At 35.1% G+C, this 14,716-nt stretch overlaps 1 protein-coding gene across 1 annotated transcript in view; it reads left to right on the forward strand.

Annotated features, from left to right (window-relative positions):
- Positions 1–14,716, forward strand: part of LOC150102224 (BCL11 transcription factor A-like) — a 177,614-nt gene that overhangs the window by 122,743 nt on the left and 40,155 nt on the right. Inside the window, exon 2 of the mRNA XM_090398651.1 lies at positions 10,446–10,919. Within this exon, the coding sequence (XP_090254777.1) occupies positions 10,446–10,919 (474 nt within the window). The remainder of the gene's footprint in view (positions 1–10,445; positions 10,920–14,716) is intronic.

The following is a 14,716-nucleotide window of genomic DNA, read 5'->3' on the forward strand; positions in this document are numbered from 1 at the left end:
AGATTGAAAAAATAATTTGCTCTGATGCGAAAATAGACTTAAGGATCAACACGCAATAAACCATTTCCCACAAACAAAACACAATCTCAGTTCAAGTAACTATTAATCCGATTGTGGATCCGTTTCCAACTGTCGACGCTTCACAGTCGGGATTTCCCTTGTAAAGAATTACAATGAAGAAAACACATGCTTTTGGGTGTACGCGAAAGACCCCTCCCGAAACGCTGCTTGCGCGCGCGCGCGCGACTCTATTCCCGAGCATCTGTTCAACGTCCTCCTCGGTATCGTCAGCAGTTTTCTCCACAAGAAATGACGCGGTTAGACAGAGTAACATGCACACACACGCGAGGGTCTCTCGCTCTTAAACGCCTCTTCGCTATTCCTCGATTACAGCAATTAAAAGTTAACCACTTCGTTGTCTCTACTGGTATGTACGTAGATTATCAATTGAAATATTAGTTTGTTTCCATAAATGGTCAGAGTATGAATAAACACATTCTAGCCAAGGTTTGTCGTTGATGTTTTGTTTGACTGTGTGTATTTTCATTGTAATTGATAGTTAACTTTCATTTTTTAAAAAAAATAAAGTTATCGATAGTTTTAGAACATGTTTTAATCATGTTTTATAAAAGCTATAATAATTTAAAAAATGGCTTTATTATTATTATTATTATTATTATTATTATTATTATTATTATTATTATTATTATTATTATTATTATTATTATCGTTTCCAATCAAACTTTTAAAAATGCCTTTATCTATTTACCAATATTGTTCATATAAATTAGTTTTTTTTCTTCTAAGTATATTCAAATAATTTTCCAAATTCAAAAATAAATAAAACACACCTTTTATTTATTTATATGACCTCTCTTGATATAACTTCCTATCTGAGGTGCTAATGGAGACCTCTAGTGAGAGATACTTGTCGTTCATAAGTCGGAACAAACATAGAAGGCTAAATTATTTTCAAACACTATTAATTAAAAAAGAAGAAAATTATTGATATTATCTTTACAGATTATTGATACTTAAAAAAAGATATTAGCAATTTAAACTTTTTTTTCTTGTTTAGATGTTCCAAAAATTCTTCCAAATTAAAAAAACATCTATATACCTTTTAATTATTACATGAAAATTATTGATATAATTTTTAACTTTTTGGTAACAAGCAGAGACACCTACTGAGAGGTATGTGCATATATTCCATTAATGATCATAGTTTTTAGGATTAAATTATTTTTTTTATGAAAAACGTAAAAAAAAAGGAAAAACAGCTACCGATATTATCCTTCTAGATTAGTAGTACTTAAAAATATTAGTAGTTTAAAGTTATTTCATATTTTAAAGTCCAAAAATTCTACTAAACTAAACAAAAATCATATACACCTTTTAATTATTTATATAAATTTTTTATATAAGTTCCTGTCTTCTTGGGAACTAATAGAGGCATTTTACAAGAATAGGGTTGAAATAATTATTAAAAAATGTACTGTTTAAAAAAAACGGAAAGAAAGTTTAGAATATCTGAAATTGTATCGCAGTTTGATAAGGGGAAAAAAATGTAGGAATTTGATCAGCTCTTGTAGATGGCACTACAAATACTTTATCATGTAATCGCGATTTTTTAATAATTTTTTTTTTTAGAATTTTAAAGTTTTCCTGAAATGAACGAAGTCATGAACATTTTCTGGTGGCTTGAGCACTGTTAATGAGGGGAGTTGTAGTTGTGCGGGATGTTTTCTGCACGTTTGCTTTTAATTGAGGCTCTAGAGTCGGTATCATTACTTTTCAAGTTCGTATTTAACAACTTCTCTGCTTGCTTCTTCCTCACCGGACTCTTCCTTGCCTCCTTTGAGACTTTTAGCAGATTTCCTGGTCTTTGCAATGGATGATTTCCCGCACTGGCTCGTCTCACACGGGCTCATCAGCTAGATCGTGTGCAGTTACGGACATTGCCAGTCATTTGTCGAGTGTCAACCAACGGTGTAGTTTTCCCCCCCTTCGTACGAGAATACGTCTGAGATTGGTAACAAAATGACTCTAAGCCTCATTACTTGCTAGCCAGTCGAGTACCTCGCTTCGACTCCCCCCCGTTCTGCCTACCCCCCCCGAACCTTTAATGAACAAGAGGGGGGGAGTCTGTTCATCAACTTTACTGCAATCTATGCTATTCTGATCAGAGAGGTTTTTTTTTTTTTTTTTTGGCCTGCTACTCCTCTTCTTACACATCCAAGAGCTGGACTACATGTGTGATTTCTACGCATGCGTACAAATCACCCATGCACCCACACCGCCCAGAGAAAAGGGTGGAAAGTTGGGAACAAAAATTGAAGAGTTGCAATGCGTTAACGGATTATCGATTACAAAGAGGGGGGGGAACGGGCAGGCGGAGAAAGAGGGGGGGGGATACAAGCCGCCACATCCCTTTCCAGCCAGTTCTGGTGTCAACCAATTGCAGCTAAACCACCTTTGCTTTCCCCAGTACCCATTTATCTTACACACCGGATGAAAATGGTTTTAATCCATCACACTTTTTTTTTTTTTTTTTGGTAACATGTTTTCCCACCTTTCCTGTCTTAAACAAGTGCAAGGTACCCGCAGGCTTGTATTGGTGTGTCGCTAACGATATTAAAGTCTCCCGCATGACATATTTATCAGTAGTTTACAGCCTTTGTAAGCATGTGCCATTCGCGTGCTAAAATGTACGTGGTCCATGCCAAGTCAACAACAAAAATACTGTGACGTCATCAGGTATAACGTATTGAAAATCGTTTGTTATATTCCTTTTTTATATAATATTTTAATTTCAAGTGAAATGATGGCGTATGGGAGCTAGCGTATCAAATGCAAACCAGGAAAAAAATATAAAATTCTTGATGTCTGCTTGGGAAAAAAACATACAAAAAAAATACTAATTTTGTTCTGCGTCAATCCACAACTGAACCCATTAATTCACTTAAACGCTTCACAAGATTGTATGTGTATAGAGGGCGTTGATGTGTCGATCTAAGCCATGCATGCCTTTAAATGACCATTCACTTCTGCCAGCTATCTGAAGATATTGATGGGACGGTCATCGGCATGTCATGGATGATTACCTACTTCTCTCAAGACCTTGTTATCTAAAAGGCAGACTTGTGCTGCCACCTGGTGATACTCCTGTTGACTCCTATATTTTCTCTATCTATATTGCATCGGTAAAAACACGTGTTTGCTAACAACTGCACATTGTTAACATGCCATCGAGAAATTGTACCTTTCACCGGTAGAGGCGCACTTGGAAAGAATTCATAAAATTATACATTTCTGAAAAAAAAAAAATTTCGCCGATAGAGGCGCTTTCGTAAACAATTGTCATTTTTAATAAATAATACATTTCTCAATATCATTTTAAAAATGTATATGAAAGGTAGTTTGTTATAAATCGCTTGTCAACAAGTTAATGTTGAGATAAACTCATTCTTAGCTATACAATAAAAGGATTAGTTTTCTTTTAATAACGTTTGAAAAGTTATTTTGATTGCATTAAATACCCAATGATATCTGAGCATATTATGGGCAAGGTAGTAGATTTTTAAACAGTATACTGCATGGCAGTTCTTACGATATCCATGCTACGACTACACTTTAATCTCTCTCTCTGGATGAAGGTAAAATGCGTCAACTGATCGCCGTATTGCATGATCTTGTTTTTAATGCTGGTGATGTTGATAATGTAATTATCTTTTTTTATTTCTCGTAAGCAACAGAGATAATGGATCTCTAATGATAGATCCGAAGTTGTGTCGCTTTATCCATCTGTTTTCCGTCTGTCTGCCTGTTCACAAATCCAACTACTGGCATGTCGTTTTTGTGAATTTCTAAAACTGATAGGTTATATTAATTAAATATTATTCTTTCGCTTTGCATTTAGTACAGTTTGCAAGCCATTTTTCCACAAATTTCTTTAACTGGTTGATGATTTTAAATTCTGTTTTTCAATATAAAGCTTATAGATTTTTTCTAGTTTGAGTTTTTCTTTAATTAATAGATTCTATAGATGCGTGTCAGCAGTCGTATACATCCATTTCTAGTAAGTAATTTTCTTTTTTATGGATGTGCAACGTATAAAGCTTCTATCCATTGGGATCTTCCTGCAAGTGGCATGTTGGTCCTCGCGAGGAGTACATGGGGTCTGCCCTCTTGAAATACAGATGGTTGTAGAAGATAGATTTCTATATTATTAACAAAACATCAATACGAAATAGTTCTAAATATTTTCAAATTATGTGCAAATGTTTTTTTCTATAGTCAGTTATACCAAGCAAGCAACTAAGTCTATGAATACATTCCTCTCCCCAAAAACTCGAGTTGTCGTGGTGGTGGTGGTGGGGGGGGATAACATTCATTACCTGCATTAGACTGACTAACTTACCTTAAAAATGGTGTGCAATGACAAAAAAAATGTAATTCTAATATTCTCAATTTAATTAAATAGTTGAATCGTAAACTATTTACGATTATATATAAATTATATAAATATTATATAAATAATATAATATAAAAGATAATAAAATAATATAAAAGATAATTATATAAATTATTTCGTGTGGGGAAAATTTAAAATTAAATTTAAATTAAAAAAACGAAATTGCTATTGATCTACAAAACACAAGAAATTTTATGTCGCTTCCTTTACAGTATTCTTTTGTCTATAAATCAGATTTGTTTTATTTTTATGAAATGTCAAACATATATAGTAAGTGAAACCAACTTATTACAATGACATTATATTTTATCACGTTTTAAATCTGTGGGCCCCTTTTCTTCCTGTAGTGACCCCACCCTAAATTACATTTCGAGGCTATGGGCCCCTCCTTCTATGTCATGTTTGTTGTACCTTATGTGGAAATTTACTGCAGTGTACTGTTCTTTTAGCTATACACCGGTCGTATATAAAACTCTGTAGTAAATGTAATACAGTGCTTATAACAGTTACGGCAATTTGCGCAGTGAAATAGAGGAAAAATGAAGAGAGAGAGAGAGAAAGAGGGAGAACATGGAAGAAATAGGAATATAAGAATGAAGAAACAAAAGAAAAAAATTGAGACACTGGAGACATATGAATATGTACAGGGATAGAATAAAAGAAAAATAGAAATAAAGGTGGCGAATAGAGATAGAGAGAAAGATAGAGAAAACATCTGAATAGAGACTGATGAATGTATACATACATAAAGAGAAATACAATTTGGTTTTTCGAGTACGTACTCAACTGAACCACAAAGTGTTCTAACACCACATTTCAGGATATTTTAACGACAAGAATAAAACGATCATCATTTCTTCTCTTCTAACACTCTGCTTCTCATCCCCCCCCCTTCCGACTACTGAAAAAAAAAAACAGAAAAAAAAATACGGTTAACATTCTGTGTGTTCTGTTCCTATTAGAGGTGCAAATTACAGCATCAGTTGGAGCCTCGCTAATGATCTGTGTGAGGTTCAGCTACCATACAGCATGGACAGTCGGAACATCTGTCTCTCTCTCTCTCTGTCTCTCTTTCTCTCGCCAAGTGGTGAGGGGGGGGGGTAGCGAATAAATTTTGGACGGAACAAAAACATCTGTCTCAATGAGCTATCGGTAATTTGTTCGTTGGTGGTTGGTTTTCGAGTGTGTGTGAAAGAGAGAGAGAGAGAGAGAAGAGAACAATGGACTTTCTTCAGTATGTCTGAGTAGGGACTATGTTGCCACTCGAAATCTTAAAGCAGTGGACACAGTTTGTTATTATTCGTACGCGAAGAAATGGTTAAAATTAGTTCAGTGTTGGCTGTGCTGTTGTCGCTCTAGATTTGGACCGGCAGCCAACACAGGTGTACCAATCTTTGTCCGTTTATGTGTTAACGAGACCCCCCCCTCTCTCTCTCTCTCTCACTCACACTTTCACTCACTCTTTCCGATTTATTAATCTCTTGTATTAATACATCCTTTAGACACAGTTATTAAAAAAATGAGTCCTATTTTCATAATTCGCCAACTATTAACATTCCTTACTAGTTTTTAAACACATCTGCTTCTTTATAATGTCGTGACCGAAGATTTCACTGCTTTATTTGGCTTCCAGCATTGGAAATCCAACAGCATATACAAATATCTTTGTTTGTTTGTTTATTTCCCATAGGAACAAAACAATAATAAAGTAAAGAACTGTATAAGAATCGTTGCATATTTGACAGAATTCGAACCCAGTCCTTATCCTATCTAGCAGGCAAATGTTGCGTCTTCCGCCTACTCTACGGAGACTGCCGGACCCATTTAAGTTTGTATTATGCTTCGAGAAACATCCAAAACAACCCACATTAAAAATTTGTACGCACGTTTTTGATGATGAAAATATGAAGTTCATTTGTGTGCGGGAAGAATTATCAGAAAACTGAAGGAAAGAACGAAAAGTGAAAAAAAAAAAGGAGGTTACAGAAAGACAGAAGAATAAAAAAAATGAGAAAAACAGAAAATTGTACAAAGATCGCAGCAAAGAAAGATAGAAGAATAAAAAAAAAAACATGAGTAAAGAAAGATTACAACAAAGAAACGAAAACTATAGGAATCACGACAGGGTTGAGAAATATATAATAGACAGAAAGGTAAAAATGGAGAACAGTAAAAAAAAAAATAAGGAAGTGTAACTGTCAATTAATAGTGAGACAACCAGCAGAAATGAAAAATAATAGTAAGACAATCAGGGAAGACAGTTGCAAGACGAGAGTGTACGAGAAATGTTTCCCGTCTATATTTATTAATAGAAACACAAATTACCTTTTGTGATTTCGATGCCATTAGCCTAATCACTGGTATTAAATTTCGGTAATCCTTAGAATGTAAACTCATCTCTTAGAGTGTTTCATTATTCTACGCCAATTCGATGAAATGTCTTTTCCAGTACTCACCCATACATTGCGATGTAGAGCAAATCTTGATACAAAACCCCCTTGTCTCCCGTATTCCCCCCCCCCCGACTTCATCAACAGTACGGTATATTACAAGACAAATGGAATGTCGAATGAACCCTATTACCAGTTATTTGGAATACGTCAAAGTTCACAAGATAATCATAAGGATAAAGCGATTTTATTCTAATTATCCCTTCCTATCAAACCGTTCTCACAAACATCTGTTGAATAAACAGATAAAAATGAATCCAAAAGGCGCGCCATTGGTCACACGAAAGCACGCGCAAGTATGTTCGTTTTCTGTTGAGATTGTCAGTTTCAACAATTACATAGCTCGTGTCATAGTTGATTGTTGCCGAAACAATTTAATTCTACAGAGCTTGCTCCATAGCAGACGAAAGTTCATTGGATATTAATTTTACCCGTCATTCACAGCATGTACGTTAAAGGGAGAACCTAATATTTGGTGTCACATTTTAACAAAATTCCTCGGCAGAGGATTGACACACGGTTGACATAGAGCTATTAAGGATAACAGCGTGCTCTTACAGTATTAAGTAGCAACCAACGAAAACTGATACCTAAACACGTCAGCGCTAAATTAGAAATTTAAATGAGGAATAGTCGACGGAAGGTGGTGGTTGGGGTGACACAAGCAAAACGGAGTAGAATAGGGGGGGAGGTTAGACGACCGGGGGGGGTGTTAGATTTTCCATTTCTGCTACTAGTTCGCTGTTTGTTGATCAACTCAAATTTCAGCGGTCATTAGGGTTGATCAAGTCACTTGGCTTAGGAAAGAGAGAAGTGGGGGGAGTCGACAAGGGGGGGGATGAGGATGGGGAGCTCACGGAGGAAAGAGACTTACAGGCAGTGACTCTAAATTAGCGTGCGCGTGTGTGCGATCTTGCTCGAATCTTGTATGGCCGTAAGCAGTGATTATACCACGGAGTGGTGGTCGAGATTTTCCGTGTTGATCGACGCAAAGAGTTTCGTCTCTTTGTGTTCAAGTATTTTGAAATAAATGAATTGTGCCCTTTCGTAAAAATAATCCACGATTTAGAACCATTTTCTTTTATTATTATTTTTAAATAAAATGTATGGAAATTAGCGCTCTCTATCAGTCACGTAAGCAATGGGGAACGCCACCTATCGTAAAGAGATAAAAAAAAATATTACAAAAGACGTCATCAAGTATGTAATATACATATCAACATATGTTCTGATTATCTGGTGTATTGGTTTTATTTATTATAAAAGAAATGGCCGATAACGCCACTTAAAACAGTAAAAAAACGGAATATCTTAATGAAAGAGAGTTTTAATTCTATTTAATATGTAAACATAGAATTTAGAAAGTTTGTCCAGACTTAAAATTATTATTATTATTGTTATTATTATTATTATTATTATTATTAGTTGTAGTAGAAATAATAATAGCAGTAATGCTTCAATAGTAATCCTTTAAAATAGCACGATATACCCTTCTGTCCAATTTTTTAATTTTTATTTAAGTTTGTGAAATATATTGAAAATAAACTGCTCCTCGTTATAGAATTTGCTACTTAAAATGCAACTTTCAATAAATCTTATAGTTCTTATAAGAACTGGGCGATGGACTGAGTCCTTGACTCTTTATCCCGTCATCTGAATGAAGAAAATCTGTGTGGATGGAGTGTTATTGAGCTAAAAAGCTCTAGTCATGGCTGGGTAACAGCAATAGCCGAGCCTCAGTTAAAACTTCATTGGCTACAGCATTGCCATTTGTTACCCTGGAAGTTCTAAAAAGGACTTTTCAAAGTTTTCCTCATCCTTTCAATAAAAAGTCCTTATAAGGACTGGCTTAAAGGGGCGAAGCAAGAATGCTTTTCATATTCCCCGTTATCTGTAGAGGACAGTGTAGGAATAAGGTGTTATTGAGCAATTAAAGCTCTGATCATGGCAGGAGGGTAACAGCAATAGCCGAGCCTCAATTAGAACTTCATTGGCTACAGCATTGCCATCCATTACCCTCCAAGGGTATTGGATTGAATGAATCAATCACCGCATCTCACGATCGATTGATTCCCAATCTATCTTCCTCCCCTTTCAATAAATAACGCATAACGTTACTGGCTGGATGGGTGAAGCAAAAATGCTTTTCTTTTTCCCCTTTATCTCTGTAAGTGATACTGTGAATGGGGTATTATTGAGCTACTTGCTCGCCCTCTTGGGGCCTGAAGATTAGTGATGTTCGGTGTGTAGTAGAATAGATTTTGGTCTTCTGTATTTGCAGTGTGTTGCTTCACTGTAGTTGTTGGCTTCTTTGATCAGTAGATTTGAGTGCAGGGTTGCCTTGGAAAAGAATTTCTCAGCTAAGTCGTGGAGATGCGAGCGGATGTAAGGGATGTTTACTTCTCGGTGGATCTGGGAGTTTCTTATGTACCATGGGGCATCTAGGATCATTCTTAGGCACTTGTTCTGGATTCTTTGTAGTTTTTGTATGTTGGTTTCTGAGGTATGACTCTATGCTGGAGAGGCGTAGGTGATAACTGGGCGAATTACCGTTTTGTACAGCGTTAGCTTGTTTCTTACATCTAGTTTGCTTTTGCGGTTGATCAGGGGGTAGAGTTGTGCAATTACTCTGGATGTCTTCACTCCTGTTAGTTTGATGTGATTACTAAATAGCAGTTTGCTATCCAGTTTCACACCAAGATACGTTACTTCTGTTACCCATGGGATCTTGAGTCCGTGGAGCTGGATGTCATCTTTGCTGGTGACTTTTCTTCTAGAGAATAGCACGGCGGAACTTTTCAGGGGGTTTACCTGGATCCTCTATCTAATAGATTTAATAGTATTCTTATAGTTTTCAAAAAATGGTGTTAGAATTTATTACAGTTTTAGAAATTAAACCAAAAATTCGATATTTACTTTTAATATACCTATTATTATTTAAAATCCATTTATTTTTAATAAATAACTGAAATATATTTTTAACTGTCAACAGATTTATGTACAATAATTCAAAAGAAATTATTTCACTTTAAAGTACTTAACAGTCGAATTACGTAGAATTATGTGTTTGCACTACTGAAGCGCCACCTCTAATTCTTATTATAATTGTCGTTTTAATTTCATCGCACGAATATTCATAAATTAAATGAAATAAAGAAATTAAACCAAAAATCCCATTTTCACTTTTAATATCCTTATTTTTATTTAAAATCCATTCGTATTTAATAAACTGAAATATATTTTTAATTGTCAACAGGTTAATGTAGGATAATTCAAAAGAAATTCTTTCACTTTATAATGCTTAACAGTCGAATGTTACATACAATTATGTTTTCGCCCTACTGAAGCGCCACCTGTAATTGTTGTAATTATAATCGTCGTTTTAAATTCAGCACACGAATATTTATAAATGAAATGAAAATAAATTATAACGGCGCTTCTAGCGCCACCTAATGAAACTTGTATCAGTTGTTATTTTATTTTATATGACTTTTGATTCATTTTTTTATTTTCGTTTGCAGCCGAAGCGGAACTATTTCAAGACATCTTGACGTGTGGCGTATGTCAAAAGTCTTTCGCCCTGTCGGACATCGTTAAATTTATCCAGCACAAAGTTCATAGCTGTAATAAGGAAAACTACGTCTTCTACGATGATGCTGGAGATTACGACAGTGATTTGGAGAACGATAATGGTACGCAAATTGTTAGCTCGAAGAGACCGAGTATATCCGCTCCAATTGCTCGGAAAGGGAATCCATGTTTGCCATCTGCAAGGACTGACAAGGAAAAAACGATTCTCAGGCCCCCCAGATCGCTGGCGGTGTTGGAAAAAGGTGCGAAACAAGAAGAGAACGATGAACTGCATCCTGTTACGCAAACGCCTCTCTCCAGGCTGGAAATGCTGCCATTGGACAAAAAGAGAAAAGAAGAAAGTCTAAACAACTGCTTGAGGATGAAGAAGATGGTCGACGTGGAGACAAACACGCTTATTACAGGTGAGGTCAATTTCGTTACCCTCCTTAGCCATCCCGACCCTCTTTCAATCCTCAGATAAAACTTATGGATGAGGTTATATGAGCCGTGTTAAAAATCTAGTAAGGATTAAATGAGATGTGGTTAAAAATCTAACAAGGGTTAAGCGATTTACAATGAAAAATCTAACAAGAGTTATATGGCAACATAACAAGGATTATAAGTGAAAATCTAACAAGGGTTAAGCGATTTCTGGTTAAAAATCTAAAGAGAGTGATTTCTACTTAAAACCAAGCAAGGGTTAAGTGATTCTCAGTTAATAATCCAACACGTACTAATGATGTGTGGTTAAAAATCCAACTAATGTAAAGTGATTTGAAGTTAAATATTCAACAATCTGTTATGAATTAACTTCATAACTGATTGTTACAGATTACAGTTTGGTCAAAAGATTGTTATCTCCCTATTTAAAAATTGAAGATTAAGGAATCTGAGAATCTAAGATGGATTAAGAAATTTTGGATTAACTTCCTAAGGATTAAGTAGTCCTGGGATTAAAGTTTTAGGATAGGTTTTCCCACATTTAAATCTAACATATAAAAATTTAAGATTACAGAATAGCTTTGATTTCGGCGATGCCAACTAGTTGGAAAGACTTCAATGTTAATCCCTTCTACGGCGCGAAGAACCCTTTATCAGAGTTTTTCTCACAGGGGTGAGTTTTCTAGTCTCATGCGGATTTGAAAGGTTATCTCCTGGAAACCCTCAAAACAGGCAAACTGGACTTTGTTCTTCTTGTCGAGCCAACATGAAGAACAAAAACAATGGTTAAATAAGTTATGGATTAACTTCCCGAGACGGATTAAATTTTGTTGGATTAAGGTTACCCCCACATTTAAGAATCTAAAATTAAGATTTTAAGAAGCTTACAAAGGTTAAGTAATTTATGGATTAATCCCCTCTTAAGACAGATTAAGTAATCCTCGGATTAAAGTTTCATCACGGAATTAGGTTGCCTTACGTTACAGAATACTTAATTCGTTTTTCTCTTCATGAAATTAATCCTCGCTTTAAAAACGAACACAGAAACACATTCAAATATTCCTTGATTTATAAACAAACGAATACCATAATATGATTAATTGAATAGCTCCCTTAAAAAAAATCTACGCTATCAGATTTTTAAAAAAATAATAAAAGAAGTTAGCAAATTAATTAATTGGGTCTTTAAGGGAAACTACAAGATCCAACCGGTGTTTACTAATCACGTGGTTCGATGGTAAGCCATTCTTTTCAGTAATTAACTTTGGTTAAGTAACACTGTGAAATTCTAATTAGTGACAAGAAGGGATGCAGTAATGCAAGAAGAATACGGGAATATTAATTTTAGTTTTTCTTGAGAACTATGATTCTATTTTTCTTTCTATCCAATTTAAGCATTAGTTTTAAGGTGCCCAGTAGAATAATATTATAACTATTATTATTATTATTTATTCACATAATTGATACACAACCAAAACAAGATTTAAAGAACATTACATAAACAACAACAACTTGACTGGTAATGCAGAACAATTCAAATTCTGCCCAAGAATCTTAGAATAGTCCGTCAGGTGGCGTCGTAAAATATGAACAGTTCCAAGTAATGCTGTTTTTTGTAGGTCATATGAGGTCACTTCGTTGATTTTAATTGCTGTAAATAGTTGGACGGCTTCTTTGAAGTTGCACCAAGTGCACCGATAACTATTGGGATGACTTTGGTGTGTTTAAGCCACAGTCGGCCAACTTCGATTGCCAAATCTCGATATTTAGTAATTTTTTCCAGTTCTTAGTTGTTAATGTCGTTATCACTGGGTACTGCGATATCGATAATCCAAACCTGTCGATGTTCGATAATTGTGGTGTCAGGTCTATTGGGTTCCAAATGCCGATCAGTTTGTATTCGAAAGTCCCAGAGAATTTTTGCTGTTTCGTTTTCCAATTTTATGCTGCCACCAGTTATCAGAAGTATGAAAGCCATCATAGCATATGCATAAATATATATATATATATATATATATATATATATATATATATATATATTTTTTTTTTTGTTTTTTTTTGTTTTGCATACATGCCAATGAACTGTTTTGGCCACTTGATCCTGGCGGTATTTATAGTCAGTTTGAGCTATTTTGCTGCAGGCACTGATTGGATGTCCAACAGTCTCATCTTTCTGATCGCATAATCTGCATTTGCTGTTATTATTGATGTTGAAAATGTTTGCTTTTATTGCGTTGGTGTGTAATGATGCTGTTCTTGAGCTTCTAGAATAATTTCTTCTGTTTCTTTTTTGATATATCCACTATTATTATTATTATTATTATTATTATTATTAACTATCAATCTGGATCTCACTTTTTTTTTTTCACGGAAAGATCGTGCAACCTTTGACCTCCTATTTAATTACAGACCAAATCTCTCATTCTTTCTTTCCAAGAGCTCTTTTATTTCTACTATCTTTTCCTACCCTCTTCAATCTATTAAATCTCCCACACAAAAACGAGCAACGCTATTGTTTTAAACCCCCTCTCCCCCAAAAAAAAATCTTTCCAGATTGTTTATTTGTCTACCGATTATTGTTTTTTATTCATTTTCTTTTTCTGACTTCAGCGTCTTGTCTCCGAAAAAAAAACCCTTAAATATCTGTGGACGACTTGTTCGGAGAGATCTATAACTTTGTTAGAATGCCTCTCACTTTAAAAGATTAAAGGAATATTCACCAGGGGGTTATAAGAGGAGAAAAGAGAATTATGCTCCTGTCTGAGAATGGGACTTCGTCGCCGCAAATATGAGGCTTACCAAGAGTCGTTTCGTAGGGCCATTAAATAACGGGAGAATCATGGGATATTTAGAAGTTCTTCCCCCCTCCCTCCCCCCCTCAATAACGTCTGGACAGAGTTTGTGTATCTTTTCTGTCAAGATACGTAGTTTTGTTTTAAGTTAATGCAAGCCCAGTGTTATGAGCACATTCCAAAGGCCCTTGTAATTGTGCCACATGATTCGCGACAAGATAAAGATTCACAGCTATACGCATGCGCAAGTCAAGTCTGACCTGCGGATGTTTTTGGAAAGAATAATAGTAAGGAAATGCGCCTATTATTCACTAGAGATTTCTAGACGGATTTTTTTTTTTTTGTTCTTCTGTTTTTTTTTTTTTTTTTTTTTTTTCCATTTTGAGAAGACTTAAACGTATGTTTACATGTAGGTAAAAATATATAAATCAATTGACAAATACACCTCTTATTGATTATTTCCAATATAATTCATAAAGTATTAAATAAACCATTGACCAGAAGGGGGGGGGGGGAGAGTTGAGTAGACGATTTGGAAATACACACTACGCATCGCATGCGACCTATGACTGAGCATCTGCGATGATCGCTAATTCATAAGCAGTATAGAAACAGAAGACACGACACAACATAAATTAAAAAAAAAAAAGAATTTTAATTAGGAAAAAATTTTTGAAATTTTGCTAGTTTTTTTTTCCTTTTTCTCTAGGGAGAAGGCCCTCTTTGCCCCCCCCCCCCCTGTGGGTGCACCACTGACAACATGTAAACGAATGTACAGATAACAACACAGCTATAAACAAATCATAGCGGTGTACTTTCTTGTTTTTTCCTTCTGTTTTTCTCTATCTCGCAAAAATTTATCAGAAATACAATCACTCACTAGGGAAAATAATTATTGAAAATTACAATCATTTACATTTCTTCTTCTTCTTCTTCTTCTTCCTAATATGGATTTTAGACTGGGTGGCCTGTTCCGGTCTCGTGTC

Source organism: Typopeltis vanoorti, chromosome 10 (assembly GCF_054136105.1).
Source record: "Typopeltis vanoorti isolate ZY-2024b chromosome 10, IOZ_Tvanoo_1.0, whole genome shotgun sequence".
NCBI lineage: Eukaryota > Metazoa > Arthropoda > Arachnida > Uropygi > Thelyphonidae > Typopeltis > Typopeltis vanoorti.